The 24,347-nt window shown below is 64.2% G+C and overlaps 1 protein-coding gene across 3 annotated transcripts in view; it reads right to left on the reverse strand.

Moving 5' to 3' along the window:
* Window positions 1-560: 560 nt before the first annotated feature.
* The window catches only part of OSBP2 (oxysterol binding protein 2), a 113,293-nt gene continuing 89,506 nt past the window's right edge, over window positions 561-24,347 (reverse strand). Inside the window, exons 4-14 of one of the 3 annotated variants that reach the window (XM_064168814.1) lie at window positions 17,569-17,767; window positions 14,131-14,251; window positions 12,293-12,359; window positions 11,656-11,823; window positions 8,026-8,271; window positions 4,943-5,063; window positions 4,267-4,370; window positions 3,882-3,977; window positions 3,291-3,475; window positions 2,355-2,575; window positions 561-1,219 (exon numbers count right to left, since the gene is read on the reverse strand). In XM_064168814.1, coding sequence (XP_064024884.1) covers window positions 1,077-1,219; window positions 2,355-2,575; window positions 3,291-3,475; window positions 3,882-3,977; window positions 4,267-4,370; window positions 4,943-5,063; window positions 8,026-8,271; window positions 11,656-11,823; window positions 12,293-12,359; window positions 14,131-14,251; window positions 17,569-17,767 — 1,671 coding nt within the window. In that variant the 3' untranslated portion in view covers window positions 561-1,076. The remainder of the gene's footprint in view (window positions 1,220-2,354; window positions 2,576-3,290; window positions 3,476-3,881; window positions 3,978-4,266; window positions 4,371-4,942; window positions 5,064-8,025; window positions 8,272-11,655; window positions 11,824-12,292; window positions 12,360-14,130; window positions 14,252-17,568; window positions 17,768-24,347) is intronic. The other 2 variants (XM_064168815.1, XM_064168816.1) reach the window with 2 other exon arrangements.

Here is a 24,347-nt window from a genome sequence, read left to right on the forward strand (position 1 = left end):
CCTCTGAGACACCAGGGGAGGGGAGGGGAAGGGAGGGGAGGGGAGGGGAGGGGAGGGGAGGGGAGGGGAGGGGAGGGGAGGGGAGGGGAGGGGAGAGGAGAGGAGAGGAGAGGAGAGGAGAGGAGAGGAGAGGAGAGGAGAGGAGAGGAGAGGAGAGGAGAGGAGAGGAGAGGAGAGGAGAGGAGAGGAGAGGAGAGGAGAGGAGAGGAGAGGAGAGGAGAGGAGAGGAGAGGAGAGGAGAGGAGAGGAGAGGAGAGGAGAGGAGAGGAGAGGAGAGGAGAGGAGAGGAGAGGAGAGGAGAGGAGAGGAGAGGAGAGGAGAGGAGAGGAGAGGAGAGGAGAGGAGAGGAGAGGAGAGGAGAGGAGAGGAGAGGGGGAAGGGGGAAGGGGGAAGGGGGAAGGGGAAGGGGGAAGGGGGAAGGGGGAAGGGGGAAGGGGGAAGGGGGAAGGGGGAAGGGGGAAGGGGGAAGGGGGAAGGGGGAAGGGGGAAGGGGGAAGGGGGAAGGGGGAAGGGGGAAGGGGGAAGGGGGAAGGGGGAAGGGGGAAGGGGGAAGGGAAAGGAGAGAAGAGAAGAGAAGAGAGAAGAGAAGAGAAGAGAAGAGAAGAGAAGAGAAGAGAAGAGAAGAGAAGAGAAGAGAAGAGAAGAGAAGAGAAGAGAAGAGAAGAGAAGAGAAGAGAAGAGAAGAGAAGAGAAGAGAAGAGAAGAGAAGAGAAGAGAAGAGAAGAGAAGAGAAGAGAAGAGAAGAAGAGGGAAGAGAAGAGAAGAAGAGGGAAGGGGGAAGGGATGGGAGGGAAGAGAAGAGAATATGGGAGAGAAGGGGGAAGGGAGAAGAGAGGGGATGGGAGGGGAGAGGAGGGAAGGGAAGGGCAGGGGAGGGGAAGAGAGGGGAGGGGAGGGGAGGGGAGAGGAGAGGATGGGAGAGAGCTGCTGGGGATTAGTGCATACAAAAATAGGTTGGAATCCCTGGGTGGAGTTGCTGCTGGAGTTGCGCCGGGCTCGGCTCTGTGTGCTCTCCTCGGGGGAGGAGCTGGCTGTGGCCAGCCTGTCCCTGCTGTCCCTCTGTCGGTCGGGCCGTGTCAGAAGATGTCCGGGCACTTGCTCCAGTCCTGCTTGTCCTTGGCCTCCCAGTAGCCTCCCTTATAGACGCAGATCAGCTCCCCGGTGACGGCATCCACCTTGCGCTCGAACCACTGCGGGATGTAGCCCTCGTAGTCCTTCCCTGGGGGGCAAGAGGCTCTGAGGGCTGTTGGGGGGGGTCTGGGACCCCACCCCAGCCCCACCCCCAACACCCAGGCTCACAGCATTGTTTGGGTTGGGAAAGACCTCCAAGCTCACCCAGTGCAACACCAACCCAGCCCCACCATGGGCACCAAACCATGGCCCCAAGTGCCATGGCCACACAGTCCCAGAGCACTGCCAGGCCTGGGCACTCCACCACCTCCCTGGGCAGCCTGTGCCAGTCCCTGACCACTCCTGCAGCAAAGACATTTTTCCTCCTCTCCAACCTAACCCTGCCCTGGCACAATTCCTGTCACCTGAGCCCAGGCAGCAGAGCCCAACCCCAGCTGCCTGCAGCCTCCTCTCAGGGAGCTGCAGAGAGCAATGAGGTCTCCCTCAGCCTGCTCTGCTCCAGGCTGCACCCCCCCAGCTACAGACTCACAGAATGGTTTGGGCTGGAAGGGACCCCCAGAGCTCACCCAGCCCAAGCCTGCACTCAGCAGGGACATCCTCCACCAGAGCAGGCTGCCCACAGCCCTGCCCAGCCTCACCTGCAGCATCTCCAGGGCTGGGCCTCAGCCACCTCCCTGCAACCTGCTGCAGTGCTCCAGCAGCCTCCTGCTGCAGAGCTTCTTCCTCACAGCCAATCTGCATCTGCTCTGCTCTCATTCCAAACCACTGCCCTGCTGCTGTCCCTGCAGCCTGTGGGCACAGTCCCTCTGCAGCCTGCTTGCAGCCCCTGCAGGCACTGGCAGGCAGCTCTGAGGTCCCCCTGGAGCCTTCTCTTCTCCAGCCTCAACACCCTCAGCCTGTCCTGCAGCAGAGCAGCTCCAACCCCCTGAGCGTTTTTGTCACCTCCTTAGGACCCACTGCACAAGGTCCATAGTGAGGGACCCTCCAAGGGCATCTTGTCCGACCCCCTGCAGGCCAGGGACAGGTCCTGCAGCAGAGGAGTTCCCTCAGCTGCTCCTCCCCTGCTCTCCAGACCAGCTCCAGCGCCCTCCAGTCCCTCGCATGCCCCATCCCATCCCCAGGCACCCTCGGGGTCCTTTCTCCAGCCAGCAGGGTGTTTTTTGCCCCCCCACATCCCATTCCTAGGGCGAGGGCTGGCAGCAGTCCTCGCCCAAGCGTCTCACCCTCCTCCAGGGCTTCCACGGCCTCGGCCTCCCTCCTCCTGCGCACCGCTCGCTGCTTCTCCTCCAGCCGCTGCTTCTCCACGTTGGCCTCGTCCCAGCGCCCGCTCTCCATCAGCCTCTGGTCGGGCCGCAGGCGGCTGTCGGTGGGGGCCACACGCTCCTCGGGCTCGTTCAGGGTGAGGGCCAGGTGGGAGAAGAAGTACATGTTCTCGGCGTTGTCCCTGCGGCGGCACACGGCGCTCAGCACGCCCGGCACAGCTCCGCCTGCTCCCGCCCGGCCCCGGCCCCGGCCCCGCAGCGCTCTGCCTGCTCCCGCCCCGGCCCCAGCCCCAGCCCCGCAGCGCTCTGCCTGCTCCCGCCCCAGCCCCGCAGCGCTCTGCCTGCTCCGGCTCCAGCCCCGCAGCGCTCTGCCTGCTCCCGCCCCAGCCCCAGCCCTGCAGCACTCTGCCTGCTCCCGCCTGGCCCCGTAACGCTCCTCCTGCTCCCGCCCCAACCACGCAGAGCCTGCTCCTGCTCCCGCACCTGCTCCCACTCCTACTCCTGCTCCTGCTCCCACTCCTGCTCCCACTCCTGCTCCCGCACCTGCTCCTGCTCCAGCACCTGCTCCAGCACCTGCTCCCACACCTGCTCCCGCTACAGCACCTGCTCCTGCACCTGCTCCAGCTTCCGCTCCTGCTCCAGCACCTGCTCCTTTTCCTGCTCCTGTTCCTGCACCTGCTCCTGCTCCCACTCCTGCACCTGCTCCTGCTCCTGCTCCAGCACCTGCTCCCTCTCCCACTCTCGCTCCCACTCTTGCTCCTGCTCCCACGCCTGCTCCTGCTTCTTCTGCTCCTGCTCTCACTGCTGCTCCTGCTCCCGTGCCTACTCCTGCTTGTGTTCCTGCTCCTGCTCCCACTCCTGCTCCTGCTCCCGCCCCTTCTCCCAGCCTGCACTCACGGGAGGGGGTACTTCTTCCACAGGACCTTTGGGGTCAGGGTCTGGTAGACAGTCTTCTGCTTGCCCTCCATGCTGGTGCTGCCATGGCTGCTCTGCACGATCTTGGAGCACTCCATCTTCTCATCCCAGGTGCCAGACATGACGTAGTGAGCCTTGCCATCCGCATCGCTCACCACGCCGGTCACCTGGCACAAGCAGAAGGCTCTGGTGGCGTTTGGAAGCACCCAGAGGGCAGGAAAGAGGTGCAGGAGGGCAGAGCAGCCCCCCCCCCCCCAGATGCCCCAGACAGAGCTCTGTGTCCTCAGGCACCAGCTAAGCCCAGTGCAGGGGGACACTGGCACCATCCTGCACACACCACAGGGTCTGCAGCCCAGCAAACCCTCGCCAGGTCTCAGTGCTGCAGCTCCAGAGAACCAAAGTGCAGGCTCTGCTTGGAGGTCCCCCCCAGCCCTCCCTGCTGCCCCATGGCACAGCTCCTCAGCCCCATGCTGGGGCTCACCCCAGCTGCAGTCCTGGGACCCCACGAGCCCATCTCGGGTCCCAGCCCACGCCCGGCTGCCGGGAGGAGCAGGGAGCTTGCTGGGTACCCACCTTTCTGGGCACATCCCTGGAGAAGTAGCTGTAGGGGGTAAATTTCAGCTGGCATTTATCTTTTGACTTATGGTTAACAATCTCAATTTCACCAGACTAGATGGAAGACAGAACCACAGCGAGTGAGAGGCTTGGCAAGGAGACAAAGCAGGCATTAGTCGCAGCGCGGGCACCGACCAACCCCCCCCGGGCACCCACCAGCCACAGAGCCCAGCAGGTGGATCACCACCCTTGGCAAGAGCCAGCAGGAGCTCCAACAAACTTCCTCTGGCCCCTGCCAGCCTCCCATGGTGGTAGCAGTAGGGTGGGGACATGGCAGAAGGGCAGAGCCCTGCCAGCCCCCATGCCAGGGAGGATGCAGGGGCTGGGCACTGCAGACACTGACCTGGTCAATCCAGAGCTTGCCCACGATGATGTTGTGGACAGTGGAGGTGACCTTCCTCCAGACATAGTGATTCCCACTGGAGTGAAACTCGAGGTGGATGGCTCCTGTGGAGAGAGAGGCACCCCCAGCTCAGCGATGGCACAGTTGGGGGTACCCTGCCCCGGAGCACACAACCACCCTGGCACCAGGATGAGCACAAGCTCGGAGTGCCCCTGCAGCTGCCACCAGCAGCCCCCAGCCAGGGCTGGGCTCAGCCACGCTCCATGCCGTGCTGCAGCCAGGGAGCTGCCAAGCCTCCTGCCCGCCCTCCCCCCTTGCCAAAGGCACTGCTCAGCACCATGGCACAGCTCTGGCACCAGCCCCAGGCACACTGCCCAGCCCAGGGAGAGGCAGAAGACAAATGAGACATCGGAAGGAGGCTGCCAGGGAGAGGGGCACAGCCAGCAGCGAGCTGCCCTCTCAGCACCAGCTAAGGAGTGAGCTGCAGGGCAGGGAGGAGCTCCCAGAGCAGAGCCCCTCCGGCGCTGGCGCAGTTCCCATCCCCAGGGCAGGCAGCTGGTGTGGAGCCGGGGGTGGAACTCCCTGAGCTCTGCCCTGTTGCTTTAGCTCCTTGGGCGCTGCAGGAGCAGCAGAGGGAGGCAGGCAAGGCCCAGGGGCCGGGGCCCAGCTCACCTACCCAGTGGCATGATGGAGAGGTATTTGCCGCGGAACTTGCTGGCGATGGTGATCTCCTGCCACAGCGTCCAGCCGCGCCGCGAGAAGACGTGGTGGGCAGCTGCCGGGGGGTGGTGGCTCACCTGGCACAGGGGAACAGCCTCTGAGGGCACACTCACCAGCGCCAGGGACGGCCCCACGCAGCTCGGGCCCTCAGGATGCTTCCCCTGGGCACTGGAGCAGCTTTCCGTGAGGCTCCTCAGCAGCGCTGAGCTCCTGACAGCATCTCCCAGAGCTCCACAGCAGGGCTGAGCCTCAGCCCCCTCCCTGCAACCTGCTGCAGTGCTCCAGCAGCCTCCTGCTGCAGAGCTTCTTCCTCACAGCCAATCTCAGTCTGCTCTGCTCTCTCTGGGCCCCTCAATTCAAGAGAGATGTTGAGATGCTGGAACATGTCCAGAGAAGGGCAACAAAGCTGGTGAGGGGCCTGGAGCACAAATCCTATGAGGAGAGGCTGAGGGAGCTGGGGGTGTGCAGCCTGGAGAAGAGGAGGCTCAGGGCAGAGCTCATTGCTGTCTGCAGCTACCTGAAGGGGCATTGTAGCCAGGTGGGGTTGGGCTCTTCTCCCAGGCAACCAGCAATAGAACAAGGGGACACAGTCTCAAGTTGTGCCAGGGGAGGTCTAGGCTGGATGTTAGGAAGAAGTTCTTCACAGAGAGAGTGATTGGCATTGGAATGGGCTGCCCAGGGAGGTGGTGGAGGCACCGTCCCTGGGGGTCTTCAAGAAAAGCCTGGATGAGGCACTTAGTGCCATGGTCTGGTTGATTGGTTAGGGCTGGGTGCTAGGTTGGACTGGATGAGCTTGGAGGTCTCTTCCAACCTGGTTGATTCTATGATTCTATGATTCCAAACCACTGCCCTCTGCCTGTCCCTGCAGCCTGTGGGCACAGTCCCTCTGCAGCCTGCTTGCAGCCCCTGCAGGCACTGGCAGGCAGCTCAGAGGTCCCCCTGGAGCCTTCTTATCTCCAGCCTCAACACCCTCAGCTCCCTCAGCCTGTCCTGTGGCAGAGCAGCTCCAACCCCTCGAGCATTTTTGTGGCCTCCTCTGGACCCATTCCCTAAGGTCCACATTGAAGGACCCTCCAGGGGCATCCTGCCCACCCCTGCAGGCAGCAGGGACAGCTGCAGCCAGGGCAGGCTGCACAGGGACACAGCAAGGCTGAGCTTGGATGGCTGCAGGGATGGGGCCTCAAGCACAGCCCTGGGCAGCCTGGGCCAGGCTCTCCACACCCTCCCTGGCCACAACTGCCTCCTGGTGCCCAACCTACCTCTGCCCTGCTCCACTGCCAACCCACTGCCCTGGGCCTGTGCCCACAGCCCCTTCTGAGCAGTCCCTCCCCAGCCTGCCTGCAGCTCCCCTGCAGCTCCTGCAGTGCAGCTCTGAGCTCTGCCTGCAGCCTTCTCCTCTGCAGGCTGCACAGTCCCAACTCTGCCAGCCTGTGCCCACAGCAGAGCTGCTCCAGCCCTCTCAGCATCTCTGTGGCCTCCTCTGGAGCCTCTCCCACAGGTTCAGGTCTCTCCTGTGTTGGGCTCCCACAGCTGGCCCAAGCCCTGCAGCTGAGCTCTCCCCAGAGCAGAGCAGAGCAGAGCAGAGCAGAGGGGCAGGAGCTTCTCTCTGCAGCTCTGCCCACACTGCTCTGGGTGCAGCCCAGGCTACCCTTGGCCTGCTGTGCTGCCAGTGCCCACTGCTGGCTCCTGCCCAGCTTCTTCCCCACCAGCACCTTCTCTGCAGGGCTGCTCTCATCTCCTCAGCCCTGTCTGTGTCAGGAAGCAGGGATGTGCCCTGATCCCAGTGCTCCCAGGATAACAGCACCTCTGCTGCCAGCAGTGGCTTCACTGCTCTGCCCAAATGCCCCCTGGGTACCCCAAGGCACTCAAGACACAAGGACCTGCCCAGCCAAGGTTTCAGCCTTGCTCCCACAGCCACACTGGGCTGCTGCTGGTGCAGCATCCAGCATGCAGGGATGACCTGTACAAGGAGGCTGCTCCCACTGCCCTGCACAGGAAAAGCTGCCCAAACCCAGCTGGGAGCAGCACATCCCACCCAGACTGCTCTGTCCTCAGCCAGGGTCTCACCCAGCTGGGATGTGCTGTGCAGGGGGGCACACACCACCCACAGGTGTGTGCCCAGGGGCCGTGCCAGCAGGCTGGAGGTGAGTTGCAGTGCTGTAGTTACAGGCTGAGCACCCCCAGCTGCTGGATTAGAAATGTGAGCAGAGCCAAAGGCTCTGTGAAATCCCAGGCCCAGGGGCAGGAAATCCTCTTTGGGTAACTGGATTTCAGGCACAGGATTATTGGAGTCCTGCTGGGCTGAGCAGCACAGCAGTGTCCCAGGGGATGCCAGAGCAGTGGAAGGGACTCTGCCTGCCAGCCCTAGCAGCACAGACAGGCTCAGGTTGGAAGGGAACTCAGAGAGCATCTGCTGCAACCCCTGCCATGGGCAGGGACAGCTCTCAGCTAGACCTGGATGCTCCAGGCCTCACCCAGCCTGGCCTTGAGCACCCCCAGGCAGGAGGCAGCCACAGCCTCCCTGGGCAGCCCATGCCAGAGGCTCAGCAGCCTCACACTGCACAGCTTCTGCCTCAGCTCCACTCTCCCCCCTGCTCTGCCTCAGCTCCAAACCATTGCCCTGGGCCTGCCTCACACCCCCTCAGCACAAGTCCCTCTGCAGCCTCCCTGCAGGAGCCCTTCAGCTCTTGGCAGCAGCTCTGAGCTGCCCCTGGAGCCTTCTGCCCTGCAGGCTGCACCCCCCCAGCTCCCTCAGCCTGTGCCCACAGCAGAGCTGCTCCAGCCCTGCCAGCATCTCTGTGGCCTCCTCTGCCCTCACTCCACAGCTCTGTGGCCTGCTCCTGCTGGGCACAGCAGCACTGGAGGCAGCACTGGAGGTGAGCTCTGAGCAGAGCCAAGGGGCACAATGCCCTCTCCTGCCCTGCTGCCCACACTGCTCTGCCTGCAGCCAGCACTTGGACTGGCTGCTGCCCAGAGGTGCCCTCCAGCCCCTGGCAGCCTGCGCCTCGGTGCTGCCCTGGGGGCTGTGTCCTGCCTCACCTGCTCGCAGAGGGAGCGGTAGCCGAGCTCCTCCAGCCGGTCCAGCTCGTAGGTCTCCCCCAGCAGGGGGTTGAAGGGCTTGGCCGTGCGGTGCACGGTGGTGGAGTAGGAGGAGACCGAGAAGGCAGCCACGAAGCACATCTGCTCCGTGGAGCTCTCGCACTTCACTGCCTTGTCCAGCAGCTCGTGGTACTCCAGGTCCTCCGTCAGCCGCTGCAGCATGGACAGAGGCTCGTTGAAGTTCACCTGCGGCACAACAGGCAGAGGTCAGCAGAGCAGCAGCGCTGCCCAGCTGGGCACAGCTCCCCCTGCCCCTCACCCAGCCCCGTGCCCTGCCAGCCACCTGCACACACCTTTGCCTCTCCAGGCACAGGATCCCAGCAGGGGAGGGGTTGGAAGACACCTCCAGAGATCACCCAAACCAACACCCCCTGCCAGAGCAGGGCACCCAGGGCAGGGCACACACAGCACAGCCAGGGGGGCTTGGCAAGGCTCCAGAGCAGGAGACTCCACAGCCTCTCTGGGCAGCCTGCTCCAGGCTCCAGCACCCTCACAACAAACAACTTTCTCCTCAGCCTCACCTCCAACTTCCTGGCTCCCACCTTAGCCCTCTTGGGCCTTGTGCTGGCCCTGGGCACCCCCAGGCAGAGCCTGGCACCTTCACCCTGCCCCCAGCCCTCAGCTAGTGACAGACATTGCTCAGGTCCCCTCTCAGCCTTCTCCTCTGCAGGCTAAGCAGCCCCAGGGCTCTCAGCCTTCCTCCCTGCCAGAGCTGCTCCAGGCCCTTCAGCATCCTCACAGCCTGCACTGGACTCTCCCCAGCAGGTCTCTGTCTCTCCTGAGCTGGGCAGCCCAGAGCTGGGCACAGCACCCCAGCTGTGGCCTCAGCAGGGCAGAGCAGAGGGCAGCAGAACCTCCCCAGCCCTGCTGCTCACAGACTCTTGCTGCCCCCAGGCTGCCCTTGGCTCTCTCAACCACGAGGGCACTGTGCTGTGCCAGGCAGCACTTGCTGCCCAGTGGCACTCCAGGGTCTCTCTCTGTGAGCTGCTCCCCAGCAGGACTGTCCTGCTCTGCCCTGGGGCCTGGAGCTGTTCTGCCCAGCTGCAGGACTCTGCACTGCTCCTTGATGAGCTGCAGGAGCTGCCCTGGGCCAGCTCTCAGCCTGCCCACTATGAGCAACCACATTTCCAAACAGCCCTCCTCAGGTGGCTGCTCTGCTTCCTCCTCCTCCTCCTCCTCCTCCTCCTCCCTCCTCCTCCTCCTCCTCCTCCCTCCTCCTCCTCCTCCTCCTCCTCCTCCTCCTCCTCCCTCCTCCTCCTCCTCCCCTCCTCCCCCTCCTCCTACCTCCTCCTCCCCCTCCTCCTCCTCCTCATCCTCCTCCTCCTCCTCCTCCTCCTCCTGCTCCTCCTCCTCCTCCCCCTCCTCTTCCTCCCCATTTACTGCAGCATCAGCCCATCAGCCCTGGCTCAGCTGCTCCCTGGTGAGCCACAGAAGGGGCTGCTGAAAGGAGGCTCAACCTCCCCCCACTGCCTTCCCACAGGCTGCTGCTTCTGGGGCTGAATCCCTCACAGAAAAGCCACTTCTGGGCAGGCCTGTGGGGAGCAAAGCAACTCTGCCCCTGTCACAGACTCAGAGAATCATCAAGGCTGGAAAAGACTTCTGAAATCATCTGTGTCCAGTTCTAGTGCCCCCAGCAGCAGAGAGAGCTGGAGCTGCTCCAGAGGGGCCAGAGGAGGCCTCCAAGGTGCTCAGAGGGCTGGAGCAGCTCTGCTGTGGGCACAGGCTGGCAGAGTTGGGGCTGTGCAGCCTGCACAGGAGGAGGCTGCAGGCAGAGCTCAGAGCTGCACTGCAGGAGCTGCAGGGGAGCTGCAGGCAGGCTAGGGAGGGACTGCTCAGAAGGGGCTGTGGGCACAGGCCCAGGGCAGTGGTTTGGCAGTGGAGCAGGGCAGAGGTAGGTTGGGCACCAGGAGGCAGTTGTGGCCAGGGAGGGTGTGGAGAGCCTGGCCCAGGCTGCCCAGGGCTGTGCTTGAGGCCCCATCCCTGCAGCCATCCAAGCTCAGCCTTGCTGTGTCCCTGTGCAGCCTGCCCTGGCTGCAGCTGTCCCTGCTGCCCACAAGGACAAGATGCCCCTGGAGGTCCCTGCCAGCCCAGTGCCAGCTGTGACCTGTGGATCACTGAGTCCAAGCACAACCCAGGCAGCAGCAGAGGAGCTGCCAGCAGGGCTGGGCCCCAGGCTGAGCCCAGAGCTCTGCTGCCCATTCCCAGCAGTGCTGGAAGCAGATCCCTGCCCCCGGCAGGGCTGCAGGAGCTCCATCCCCTCCCTGGCCCGGGGCTGCTGTGCCAGCAGAACATCCTGCTCTGGGCCTGAGCAGCTCCCCGAGGGCAGGGACAGGGAAGGGATCGATGTCCCCTCTGCAGTGCTGGCATGTCACAGCCTCAGCTTCTTCCTGCACCCAGCAGGCCCTCAGCTGCTGCTGCAGCTGCTGCTGCTGCTGCTGCAGGAACGCTGCCGCCGGGGCTGGGCTCTGCCTGGGGCTCCACACAGCAGCAGGGAGACACAACCTGAGGCCTGGGGCTCCGAGAGGGACAGGCTCTGCTCTGGGGCCAGGCAGCACCAACAGTGCAGCATTCCAGCCCCTCTGACCTGCTCCTTCCCTGCAGCCAGCAAAGCAAGATGCACAAATCCATACAGGGGGCTGGGCTGGCAGGCACCTTCAGGACCATCAGTGCCAACCCTACTGCCATGGGCAGGGACAGCTCTCAGCTGGGCTTGGCTGCTCCAGGCCTCACCCAGCCTGGCCTTGGACACCCCCAGGCAGGAGGCAGCCACAGCCTCCCTGGGCAGCCCATGCCAGAGGCTCAGCAGCCTCACACTGCACAGCTTCTGCCTCAGCTCCACTCTCCCCCTGCTCTGCCTCAGCTCCAAACCATTGCCCTGGGCCTGCCTCACACCCCCTCAGCACAAGTCCCTCTGCAGCCTCCCTGCAGGAGCCCTTCAGCTCTTGGCAGCAGCTCTGAGCTGCCCCTGGAGCCTTCTGCCCTGCAGGCTGCACCCCCCCAGCTCCCTCAGCCTGTTCTCCCAGCAGAGCTGCTCCAGCCCTGCCAGCATCTCTGTGGCCTCCTCTGCCCTCACTCCACAGCTCTGTGGCCTGCTCCTGCTGGGCACAGCAGCACTGGAGGCAGCACTGGAGGAGAGGTCTGAGCAGAGCCAAGGGGCACAATGCCCTCTCCTGCCCTGCTGCCCACACTGCTCTGCCTGCAGCCAGCACACAGCTGCCTGCTGGGCTGCAGGAGGGCACTGCTGGCTCCTGGGCAGCTGCTCAGCACCCAGCACCCCCAAGGCTTTTTCTTCAGGGCTGCTCTCAGCCCTCTCTGCACCCAGCCTGGATCTGTGCCTGCCCTTGGCCCGAGCCAGCTGCAGGACCTTGCCCTGGCACTTGCTGCCCCTCCTGCAGCTGGCACTGGCCACTGCTCAGGCCTGCCCAGAGCCTTCTGGCTGCCAGCCCTGCCCTCAAGCGAGAACCTCTCGGAGCTCCAACCCAAATCCTTGAGCTGTGCCTAACCTCCACTGCCAGTGCCAGAGGCCCCCCACCTCCAGCAGCCTCTGGCAGCTGGCACAGGCTCACTCACAGGCATGGGGATCTTGGAGAGCTCTTTGCCAATGCAGTTCTTCATGATGCTCCAGAGGTTAAGGCTGTAGTTGGGTTTGTCAGGGATGCGACTCCTCCTCCTCTTCTTAGGCAGCAGATCTCTGCAAGTGGACTCATTGTAGCTGCTTTGATTTGAGCTCTCAAACACCTGCACAAGCAACAGGAGACTAAAAACCAACCAAACCAAACCAACCAATAAAAATAGAGCTGAGCTGGATGTGCCCAGCACAACCTGGCAGCTCCTGGGAGCAGCAAGCAGAGCTCAGGTGATACTGGAAGCGTGGAATGAGCTGGGTTGGAAAGGACCTTTGAGATTCCAACTGCTACTGCCATGGGCAGGGATACATCCCAGCTAGCCCAGGGTGCTCATGGCCACATCCAGCCTGGTCCTGAACACCTCCAGGGAGGTTGTGGAGCACAGAAGCACCCAATGTGATCAAAGATCACATTGGGTGCTTCTGTGCTCCACAACCTCCCTGGGCAACCTGTGCCAGGCTCTCACCACCCTCACTCCAAAGACTTTCTTCCTCATCCTCAATCTCCCTCCTCCCTCTTCCAGTCCCTCTGCCCTGGATTCACCCCAGCAGGACCATCCCCTCCCCCTCTGCTCAACTCACACTGTCCTCCAGGTTCCACTCCTCGGGGTGGCCTTCGCTGGCCCCACTCAGGTTGCTGCCCGAACGCCTGCGGGGGAAGAAAAGCAGCAAGAGAGAGCAGGGGAAGGGAGAAGAGAGTTGGGGTAGAGACAGCACAGCCAGCAGCACCCAAAGCAGCTCCTCAGGGTGCTGCTGGGAAGGCCCAGAGGGTGACAGAGGCCGGGTGGGGGTGCTGGAGGTGGATGTGACCCAGCGCAGGGCAGAGGCAGCCCAGAGAGTTCAGCCCTCAGGTGCCTCCAGCCCAGAGAGATGCCCAAGGAGGTGCAAGAGAAGGTCAAGAACAGAGGAAGAGGAGATGGTCTCTGCTTCTGCCCAGTGCTCCAAGGGATCTCCCTCTCCATGTCCCTGCCCAGGCTCTCCTGGAGCTCACACTAGCTGCTGACACAGGACTTGGCTTTGCCACCTCAACCAACTCCCAGGAGCAGCAGCTGAGCCTCACTCATGCCACTGCCACCCCCCGTGGCTGTGAACTTGGCAGTGCCAGGGCACTCTGGCCTCCCTCCACGCACTGTGGCTGCCCTCCAGCAGCCAGAGGTGTGCCCACCACTGAGGGCTGAGGCTTCCAAACCAGCCTGGAACAGTGTCAGCAACCTGGGCACAAACCCTCTGCTGCAGCTGCACCTCTGGGACAGCCAAGGCAGAGACCCAGAGGCTCCTAAAGCACTTTGAGCTGGAAGGGACCTCCCAGGGGCACCCAACCTCCCCAGCCAGCAGGGACACCTCTGACCCCTGCAGGTTGAGCACGACCCCAGTCAGCCTCACCTGCACTGCTGCCAGCCCTGGGGCAGCTCCCAGCTCTCTGGGCAGCCTGGCACAGGCTCTGCCCACCCTCAGGGCCAAGCATTTCTCCTCTCTCTCCACTCTCCATCTGCCTCCTTCAGCCCAAACCCTCCCCCCTTGGGCTCAGAGTCTCAGACTGGCTTTGCTGGAAGGGACCTTTACAGCTGCCCCAGGCCAGCCCCTGCAGCCAGCAGGGACACCCCCAGCTAGAGCAGGCTGCTCACAGCCCCACACCCCCTGCCCTGCACTGCTGCCAGCCAGGGGGCATCCAGCACCTCTCAGGGGCCCTTCTCTCCACTCTCCATCTGCCTCCTTCAGCCCAAACCCTCCCCCCTTGCCCTGGCACCACAGGCCCTGCTCAGAAGCCTGTCCCAGCACTGCAAGGCCCCCAGGAGGTCTCCCTGGAGCCTTCTCCCCTCCAGGCTGCACTCCCCCAACTCTGCCAGCCCCCAGCAGAGCCCTGCCAGCCCTGCCAGCACTGCTGTGCTCCCCTCTGGCCCTGCTGCAGCAGCTCCCTGCCTGTGCTGTGCTGAGGGCTCCAGAGCTGCCCCAGCACTGCAGGGGGAGCTCAGCAGGCAGAGCAGAGGGGCAGAATCCCCTCCCTGCCCCTGCTGCCCACTGCTGGGGATCAGCCCAGGGCAGGCTGGGGCTGGGCTGGCAGCACTCAGTGCCAGCTCATGCCCAGCTCTGCACCCCCAGCACCCCAAGGCCTTCTGCAGGGGCTGCTCCCAGCCCTTCAGCCCCAGCCTGGACTGGCACCAGGGGTTTGATGTCTGTGCTTCCTCACTGGCTTTGCTATAGCTGCCACCATCCTCACCCTCAGCCTCTGCAGGGACACGAGCACAGAGGGGCACAGCTCAGAGCCCTGGGCAGAGAGGAATATGCAGACAGAGCAAGCCCAGGGAGCAGGATGCTGCCCTGGGGGGCACGGGAAGGCTCTGTCCCTGCCCCCCCTGCCCCCAGAGCAGGCCCCAACAGCCTGCACCCTGCAGCAGGTGCCCTGGGACAGAGGCTCCTACCTGTGGTGCTTGGGGTCTGCAGTCACAGTGATAAAGGCTGGGGCATCCTCCATGGCATCGAAGTACTCTGTCTCCTCATCTTCATCACTGGCCTCTCCTTTGGCTGCCTGCACACTCCCTGCTGGCACAAAGGGCTCCGACGCTCAGCTGCTGCTGCTGCCCTCTGGAGCCCACCCTGGCCTCCTGCTGTGCCCTGCCCGTGCAGCTTCTCCTCCCCCTCTCCACCCCACTCCCCGCCCGGAGGATGCTCTGCCCATTGCCAGCTCTCAGAGCAAGGCTGGGCCCTGGCACTGCAGCTTCTGCTGCCCACCACAGGCACACCAGAGCAGGCTGGCAGGGGCAGACTCAGCTGCACGCCCAGGCACAGCCCCGGTGCCTGCCAGGCCAGCACCAAACTGCCTGGGGCTGGAGCAGGGAAACACTGCCAGCTGCAGGCCGTGCCCAGGGGCATCCCCAACCCTCAGCAGTGCCAACCTTCAGCAGTGCCAGGTCTCAGCCTTCCCAGCCCTCAGCAGTGCCAACCCTCAGCAGTGCCAGCCCTCAGCCTTCCCAGCCCTCAGCAGTGCCAACCCTCAGCAGTGCCAGCCCTCAGCCTTCCCAGCCCTCAGCCTTCCCAGCCCTCAGCAGTGCCAGCCCTCAGCAGTGCCAGCTCTCAGCCTTCCCAGCCCTCAGCAGTGCCAGCCCTCAGCAGTGCCAGCTCTCAGCCTTCCCAGCCCTCAGCAGTGCCAGCTCTCAGCAGTGCCAGCCCTCAGCCTTCCAGCACTGCATTTCACTGCCTGTTTCAAACTAGCACACCCTTAAGGCCACCAAGTCCAACCCTGGGCCCAGCAGTGCCAGGGCACCACGAGGCCATGTTCCTCAGCACCATATCTGCATGGCTTTGAAAGCCCTCCTGGCATGGGGCCTGCTTTGGGCAGCCTGGCACAGGCCTTGACAGCCCTGCTGGAGAAGAACTCACTCCTCCTGTCCAGCCTAACCCTGCTCTGGGGCAGCTGTGAGATGTCTCCTGTCACTGTGTCCCATCTGAGCCCAGCCCCAGCTGGCTGCAGCCTCCTCTCAGGCAGCTCAGAGAGCACTGAGCTCTGCCTCAGGCTCCTCTGCTCCAGGCTGCACCCCCCCAGCTGCCTCAGCTGCCCCTCCCCACCCTGCTCTCCAGACCCTTCCCCAGCCCTGGTGCTCTTCTCTGGCCCTGCCCCAGCTCCTCAGTGTCCTTCCTGCAGTGAGGGCCTCAAGAAGTGCTGCTCTGTCCCCACAGCCCCTGGCCCTCAGCACCACCTCCACACAGCTCTGGCCCCCTTCCAGGGATGGGGATTCCACCACTGCCCTGGGCAGCCTGGCACTGCCACTGCTCCCTGCCACAGGCACTGCTCCGTCCCTTAAGTCTATTGTTTAGAACCAGAAACCTGCCACGGCCATGGAGCAGCAGCAATGGGCACCCAGCAGGGGAGGTGGCCCCAGGGCACTGCCTGCCACAGGGCACTGCCAGGTACACTGCACTGCCTTCCACAGCACACTGCCTGGCACAGGGCACTGCCAGGCACAGGGCACTACCTTGCGTGGATCACTGCTATTTGGAGTGCACTGCCTGCTGCAGGTCACTGCTATGCATAGGGCACTGCTGGCCAGAGGGCACTGCCAGGCGCAGGGCACTGCCTGCTGCAGATGCTTCCAGGTGCAGGGCACTGCCAGGTGCAGGGCACTGCCTGCTGCAGATGCTTCCAGGTGCAGGGCACTGCCAGGTGCAGGGCATTGCCTGCCACCATGCCAGGTGTAGGGCTCTGCTATTCGCAGGGCACTGCCTGCCACAGGACACTGCCAGGTGCAAGGCAGTGCCTGCTGCAGGACACTGCTATTGGCAGGACACTGCTATTGGTAGGGCACTGCTACTGGCAGGGCACTGCCACGTGTAGGGCACTGCTATTGGCAGGACACTGCTATTGGCAGGGCACTGCCAGGCACAGGGCACTGCCTGCCGCAGGACACTGCTATTGGCACGACACTGCTATTGGCAGGACACTGCCAGGCACAGGACATTGCTATTGGCAGGCACTGCTATTGGCAGGACACTGCCAGGCACAGGGCACTGCTATTGGCAGGACACTGCTATTGGCAGGACACTGCCAGGCACAGGACATTGCTATTGGCAGGCACTGCTATTGGCAGGACACTGCCAGGCACAGGGCACTGCTATTGGCACGACACTGCTATTGGCAGGCACTGCTATTGGCAGGACATTGCTATTGGCAGGGCACTGCCAGGCACAGGGCACTGCTGTTGGCAGGACACTGCTATTGGCAGGACATTGCTATTGGCAGGGCACTGCCAGGCACAGGGCACTGCTATTAGCAGGACACTGCTATTGACAGGGCACTGCCAGGCACAGGACACCGCTATTGGCAGGGCACTGCTATTGGCAGGGCACTGCCAGGCACAGGACACTGCTATTGGCAGGACACTGCTATTGGCAGGGCACTGCCAGGCACAGGACACTGCTATTGGCAGGACACTGCTATTGACAGGGCACTGCCAGGCACAGGACACTGCTATTGGCAGGGCACTGCAGGCACAGGACACTGCTATTGGCAGGGCACTGCCAGGCACAGGACACTGCTATTGGCAGGGCACTGCAGGCACAGGACATTGCTATTGGCAGGCACTGCTATTGGCAGGACACTGCAGGCACAGGACATTGCTATTGGCAGGGCACTGCTATTGGCAGGGCACTGCCAGGCACAGGACACTGCTATTGGCAGGGCACTGCAGGCATAGGACACTGCTATTGGCAGGGCACTGCTATTGGCAGGACATTGCTATTGGCAGGGCACTGCTATTGGCAGGGCACTGCAGGCACAGGACACTGCTATTGGCAGGACATTGCTATTGGCAGGGCACTGCCAGGCACAGGGCACTGCTATTGGCAGGACACTGCAGGCACAGGGCACTGCTATTGGCACGACACTGCTATTGGCAGGACACTGCTATTGGCAGGCACTGCTATTGACAGGGCACTGCCAGGCACAGGGCACTGCTATTGGCAGGGCACTACTATTGGCAGGACACTGCTATTGGCAGGGCACTGCTATTGGCAGGGCACTGCTATTGGCAGGGCACTACTATTGGCAGGACACTGCTATTGGCAGGGCACTGCTATTGGCAGGGCACTACTATTGGCAGGACACTGCTATTGGCAGGCACTGCTATTGGCAGGGCACTGCCAGGCACAGGGCACTGCTATTGGCAGGGCACTGCAGGCACAGGGCACTGCTATTGGCAGGACACTGCAGGCACAGGACACTGCTATTGGCACGACACTGCTATTGGCAGGCACTGCTATTGGCAGGGCACTGCCAGGCACAGGGCACTGCTATTGGCAGGGCAGTGCCTGCCGCAGCCCTCCCGCCGCCGCCCCCCGTGGGCGCCCCGCGGGGCCGTGCTCACCCTTGGCGGTGCTGGGGACGCCGGCGGCGGCGGGGGCGAGCCCGGGGGCGCCGCGGCAGGCCCGCTCCAGGCTGTTGTGCTGCTTGGCTAACTGCTCGATGGTCTCCTCCAGGCGGATGCGCTGCTCCCGCTCATGCTGCAGCGCTCGCTGCCATTTGCGGCTGTGGCTCTCGGCCAGCTCCAGGAAATCTCGGCAGGCCTGCGGGGGCAAGGCACAGGTCAGCGGCGGGCAGCAGGCGGAGGGCAACGGTGGGCAGCAGGCAGAGCGCAGCAGAGGGCAGCAGGCAGAGGGCAGCAGGCAGAGAGCAGCAGGCAGAGGGCAGTGGTGGGCAGAGGGCAGAGGGCAGCAGGCAGAGGGCAGCAGGCAGAGGGCAGTGGTGGGCAGAGGGCAGAGGAAGACAGCAGGCAGAGGGCAGCAGGCAGAGGGCAGTGGCAGGCAGCAGGCAGAGGGCAGTGGCGGGCAGCAGGCAGAGGGCAGCAGGCAGAGGGCAGAGGGCAGCAGGCAGAGGGCAGCGGCAGGCAGCAGGCAGAGGGCAGAGGGCAGCAGGCAGAGGGCAGTGGCGGGCAGCAGGCAGAGGGCAGAGGGCAGCAGGCAGAGGGCAGCAGGCAGAGGGCAGGGGTAGCAGGCAGGGGGAAGGGGCAGCAGGCAGAGGGCAGCAGGCAGAGGGCAGGGGCAGCAGGCAGAGAGCAGCAGGCAGAGGGCAGTGGCAGGCAGCAGGCAGAGGGCAGCAGGCAGAGGGCAGTGGCGGGCAGCAGGCAGAGGGCAGCAGGCAGAGGGCAGTGGCGGGCAGCAGGCAGAGGGCAGCAGACAGAGGGCAGAGGGCAGCAGGCAGAGGGCAGTGGCGGGCAGCAGGCAGAGGGCAGAGGGCAGCAGGCAGAGGGCAGCGGCGGGCAGCAGGCAGAGGGCAGCAGGCAGCAGGCAGAGGGCAGAGGGCAGCAGGCAGAGGGCAGTGGCGGGCAGCAGGCAGAGGGCAGAGGGCAGCAGGCAGAGGGCAGCAGAGGGCAGCAGGCAGAGGGCAGAGGGCAGCAGGCGGAGGGCAGAGGGCAGCAGGCAGAGGGCAGCGGCAGGCAGCAGGCGGAGGGCAGAGGGCAGCAGGCAGAGGGCAGAGGGCAGCAGGCGGAGGGCAGAGGGCAGCAGGCAGAGGGCAGCGGCAGGCCGCAGGCGGAGGGCAGAGGGCAGCAGGCAGAGGGCAGAGGGCAGCAGGCGGAGGGCAGAGGGCAGCAGGCAGAGGGCAGCGGCAGGCAGCAGGCGGAGGGCAGAGGGCAGCAGGCAGAGGGCAGCGGCAGGCAGCAGGCGGAGGACAGAGGGCAGCAGGCAGAGGGCAGCGGCGGGCAGCAGCGGCTCACCCAGCCGGCACCGGCACAGGCAGCAGCTCGGCTCGGGAGGGAGCTCAGAGGGTATCTGCCCCAGTCCCCTGCCACAGGCACCTCTGGGCCAGGGGAGGCTCTTCCCCTCCGGGAAGGGGCAGAGGTTTGCAGCGTCAGAGGATGGCTCAGGTTGGAAGGGAGCTCAGAGCTCATCCACTGCAACCTCCCTGGATGCTCTCAGCCAGGCTTGGGTGACCAAAGCCTCACCCAGCCTGGCCTTGACCTCCCCAGGCAGGAGGCAGCCACAGCCTCCCTGGGCAGCCCATGCCAGAGGCTCAGCAGCCTCACACTGCACAGCTTCTGCCTCAGCTCCACTCTCCCCCTGCTCTGCACCCCCTCAGCTCCCTCAGCCTGTCCCCATGCCCATTTACCACAGCCACACGGCGAGTCCAGAGCTGAGCCTCCACCTCACCTCCTCCTATCCCAGCACCATGGTGTGCCACAGAGCAGTGTGGCAGGTGCCCAGGGTGGCTCCTGCCAGCTCAGAGCACTGTGGCAGGTCCCTGGGCTGGCTCCTGCCAGCTCAGAGCAGTGTGGCAGGTCCCTGGGCTGGCTCCTGCCAGCTCAGAGCAGTGTGGCAGGTGCCCAGGGTGGCTCCTGCCAGCTCAGAGCCGTGTGGCAGGTGCCCAGGGTGGCTCCTGCCAGCTGAGAGCAGTGTGGCAGGTGCCCAGGGTGGCTCCTGCCAGCTGAGAGCAGTGTGGCAGGTGCCCAGGGTGACTCCTGCCAGCTCAGAGCCGTGTGGCAGGTGCCCAGGGTGGCTCCTGCCAGCTGAGAGCAGTGTGGCAGGTGCCCAGGGTGACTCCTGCCAGCTCAGAGCAGTGTGGCAGGTGCCCAGGGTGGCTCCTGCCAGCTCAGAGCACTGTGGCAGGTGCCCAGGGTGGCTCCTGCCAGCTCAGAGCAGTGTGGCAGGTGCCCAGGGTGGCTCCTGCCAGCTGAGAGCAGTGTGGCAGGTCTCCCTGCTCTGCTGTTCCTCTGCCTGCAAGCAGAGAGGTGCAGGCTTTCCTCTCCTCAGGCCTTTGCTGAGCTCCCATCCCACAGCCCCCCAGGCTGGCAGGGCTCATGCCCCCTGAGCCAAGGCCCTCGTGGAGCTGTGGGGCTGGGCACAGAGTGCCAGGCTGCTTTGCTCCACACGGTCTGTTCTCTGCAACCAGCTCAGCTCTTCTCCCTGGCTTGAAAACCACCCAAGTTGGCAGCCACCCACAGCCACAAAGCCCACGAGTGTGCCCTGCCCTGAAGTCTCCACTGCCAGGCTGCAGCCGAAGCCTCCTGCCATGCCCCGAGCTGGCACTCAGGCTGCCTTTATGCCACTGATGCATTGCACTAAGAGGATGAGAGCACAAAGGCAGTAATGAGATAGTGGCCATGACCCTCCCGCCCAGCAAAGCTCATTAGCTGCTCCTGAGGGCCCCCCCTGCAGGCAGCGGGCACACGAATGCCCATTTGGGCTCTGAGGGTGGGAAGTGCCAGTCCCAGCCAGCTCGGGAGCAGGCTGAAAAGATGCAGTGGGAGACCCCCTGGAATTGTCCTGCTGCAGTGAAACGTGGCTGGAGGGGCAAGAGGGGACACGAGGGGAAAGGGGGTGACAGGGGCAGTGGCACTGAGAGCACCCCCAGCAGGCCTGCTGATGGCACCAGGCTGTGTGGGGCAGGGCACTCACTTGAGGGCAGGGCTGGCAGCCAGAAGGTCTGGGCAGGCCTGAGCAGTGGCCAGTGCCAGCTGCAGGAGGGGCAGCAAGTGCCAGGGCAAGGTCCTGCAGCTGGCTCGGGCCAAGGCCAGGCACAGATCCAGGCTGGGTGCAGAGAGGGCTGAGAGCAGCCCTGAAGAAAAAGCCTTGGGGGTGCTGGGTGCTGAGCAGCTGCCCAGGAGCCAGCAGTGCCCTCCTGCAGCCCAGCAGGCAGCTGTGTGCTGGCTGCAGGCAGAGCAGTGTGGGCAGCAGGGCAGGAGAGGGCATTGTGCCTCTTGGCTCTGCTCAGACCTCACCTCCAGTGCTGCCTCCAGTGCTGCTGTGCCCAGCAGGAGGAGGCCACAGAGCTGTGGAGTGAGGGCAGAGGAGGCCACAGAGATGCTGGCAGGGCTGGAGCAGCTCTGCTGGGAGCACAGGCTGAGGGAGCTGGGGGGGGTGCAGCCTGCAGGAGCCAGGACTTCAGACAGCTCCATGGCTCTGCCCTGGGGGTCACAGCAGGGCAGGGCTGGGAGGGAGCTCAGAGAGCAGCCAGGGCAGGGCACCCAGGGCAGGGCACACACAGCACAGCCAGGGGGGCTTGGCAAGGCTCCAGAGCAGGAGACTCCACAGCCTCTCTGGGCAGCCTGCTCCAGGCTCCAGCACCCTCACAACAAACAACTTTCTCCTCAGCCTCACCTCCAACTTCCTGGCTCCCACCTTAGCCCTCTTGGGCCTTGTGCTGGCCCTGGGCACCCCCAGGCAGAGCCTGGCACCTTCACCCTGCCCCCCAGCCCTCAGCTAGTGCCAGACATTGCTCAGGTCCCCTCTCAGCCTTCTCCTCTGCAGGCTAAGCAGCCCCAGGGCTCTCAGCCTTCCTCCCTGGCAGAGCTGCTCCAGGCCCTTCAGCATCCTCACAGCCTCCACTGGACTCTCTCCAGCAATTCCCTGCCCCTCTTGCCCTGGGCAGCCCAGAGCTGGGCACAGCACTGCAGATGTGCCCTAACCAGGGCAGAGCAGAGAGGAAGAAGATTTGCTCTGCTCCCTCCCAAGGCCCAGGCACGGCTGGCAGTGCTGGGCACACAGGGTTTGGGGAGCCACCTTCCAGCACCCCAGAGCAGTGCCCATCGAGGGGGCAGCCACAGAGCCAGCAGATGCCCCAGGCTGGAGCAGAGCTTTGGGCCACAGGTGGAGCTGGGTGGAGGGTTGGCCTGGATGCTCTTCCAGGTCTTTCCCAACCAAAATAATCCTGGGATTCTGTGGCAAGGTGGTCAAAGAGTGTGAGGAAAACAGCACTGAGGCCCTTGCAATGCCCAGGGAGAAACAGGCAAGGCTCCATCCAGACCCTGCTGGGCAGCAGGAGGCAAGAGGTGGTGCCACCAGCTCCGAGGGCTCTGCCTGTGCCCAGCAATCACCAGGCAAACCTAGCACCTTCCTCACAAACCTTCCTGGCCAACCAACCCCATTTCACAGCTTGCTGCAGGCTCACAGCAGTGGTACCAGCCCCTGGGTGCTCTCTGCTGCTGGAAAGCATCACCCCTGGGCACTGAGCCTTGCCAAGGAGCCCCTGGGCAGCACCACAGAGCCCTCAGCTCTGGCTCCTCAGCTCCAGGCAGCACTCAGAAGCAGACAGAAGGAACAGGGAGGTGAGATGAATTAGCTGGAAAGTGGCCACGGTCAGAGTGAGCAGTGCCAGCCCAGGGCTCTGAGCCAGAGCAGTGCCAGCCCAGGGCTCTGAGCCAGAGCAGTGCCAGCCCAGGGCTCTGAGCCACGTTGGCTGAGGAGCTCCCGGGAAGTGCCAGCAGGGCTGAGCTGCAGCACCCCCAGCACGGCGCCGGAGGGACCTGCAGTGCCCTGAGCGCCCTGGAGCAGCAGCCCTGAGCACCCAACCGCCGGGGAGGGAAAAACCTGCCCACAGCTCTGGCAGCGACAGCCCTGCGGGGACAGGCTGCTGGGCACCGCAGGGCTCGGGGACAGTGACCACCTAGGGCTGGGGCAGGGCTGCTGTGGGAGGCTGCCTGGTCTGGAGCCCTTGGCCGTGTTGCAGCCATCTCCATCTGCCACAAGCAGCTCCTGGCACAGTTGGCAGCTTCTGGATTGGGCAGATCCACTCTAAAATTGATCAAGAACTGGCTGGAGGCAGGGCCCAGAGAGTGGTGGTGAATGGTGCCACATCCAGCTGGCAGCTGGCACCAGTGCTGTGCCCCAGGGAGCAGTGCTGGGCACAGTCCTCTTCAATGTCTCTACTGATGATCTGGCCCAGGGGATTGAGTCCAGCAGCAGTGAGTTTGCAGCTGACACCAAGCTAGGAGCAGCTGTGGAGCTGTTGGAGGGTAGCAGAGCCCTGCAGAGGGACCTGGCCAGGCTGCATGGGTGGGCAGAGGCCAAGGGGAGGAGACTGAACAAGGCCAAGGGCAGGTTCTGCACTTTGGCCACAACAACCCCAAGCAGCACTGCAGGCTGGGGCCAGAGTGGCTGAGAGCAGCCAGGCAGAGAGGGCCCTGGGGGTGCTGGGAGAGAGGAGCTGAAGCTGAGGCAGCAGTGCCCAGGTGGGCAGCAGAGCCAATGGCATCCTGGGCTGGCTCAGGAGCAGTGTGGGCAGCAGGACAAGGGAGGTTCTTGTGCCCCTGTGCTCAGCACTGCTCAGGCCACCCCTGGAGTGCTGTGTCCAGTTCTGGGCTCCTGCATTGCAGAGAGATGCTGAGGTGCTGGAAGGTGCCCAGAGCAGGGCAGCAAGGCTGGGGAGGGGCCTGGAGCAGAGCCCTGTGAGGAGAGGCTGAGGGAGCTGGGGGGGTGCAGCCTGCAGCAGAGGAGGCTCAGGGCAGAGCTGATTGCTGCCTGCAGCTGCCTGCAGGGAGGCTGTAGCCAGGTGGGGTTGGGCTCTGCTGCCAGGCAGCCAGGGGCAGAACAAGAGGACAGAGCCTCAAGCTGTGCCAGGGCAGGTTCAGGCTGGATGCCAGGAGGAAGCTGTTGACACAGAGTGAGCCTCCCTCAGCCTGCCTCTGCCGCTCTGCACCAGGGCTGAGGAGCTCTTAGAGGAGCTGTGCCCTGGGCAAGGGCTTCTTGGGTGGTTAAGCAGTGCTGAGCCTCCCTCCTGGTGCTGACGTTGGTGTCTTGGTGGCATTGATGCAGGCTGCCCAAAATAACCTGCTGAAGTAAGGGGAGTCCAGGAGACAGCACCAGGAGAGCAGGTCTGACCCCCCCATCCTGCCCAGCTCTGCCTTGGGTGTCTCCACCCTGGATGTCTCCTTACAGAACTAAAGCTGTGGTGGTGCCCCTGGCTTGGGCACTGCTGAGGGCACAGCTCGAGTGCTGGGCTCAGTTTTGAGCCCTTCACTGCAAGAAGGACATTGAGGAGCTGGAGCAGGGCCAGAGAAGGGCAGCAAAGCTGGGGAAGGGTCTGGAGAGCAGGGCTGGGGAGGGGCAGCTGAGGCAGCTGGGGGGGTGCAGCCTGCAGGAGGCTGAGGGAGGCCTCCTTGCTCTCTGCAGCTCCCTGAGAGGAGGCTGCAGCCAGCTGGGCTTGGGCTCCTGAGGACCAAGTGACAGAATGAGAGGAGATGGCCTCGAGTTGCCCCGGGGGGGGGTTAGGTTGGACACGAGGAACCATTTCCCCCCTTTGAGGGCTGCCCAGGCCTGTGCCAGGCTGCCCAGGGGCAGTGGTGGAGTCCCCATGCCCAGAGGGGTTTCAGAGCCGTGGAGCTGTGGTGCTGAGACCTATGGGCTGGTGGTGCCCTGGCACTGCTCACCCAAG

Source organism: Pogoniulus pusillus, chromosome 30 (assembly GCF_015220805.1).
Source record: "Pogoniulus pusillus isolate bPogPus1 chromosome 30, bPogPus1.pri, whole genome shotgun sequence".
NCBI lineage: Eukaryota > Metazoa > Chordata > Aves > Piciformes > Lybiidae > Pogoniulus > Pogoniulus pusillus.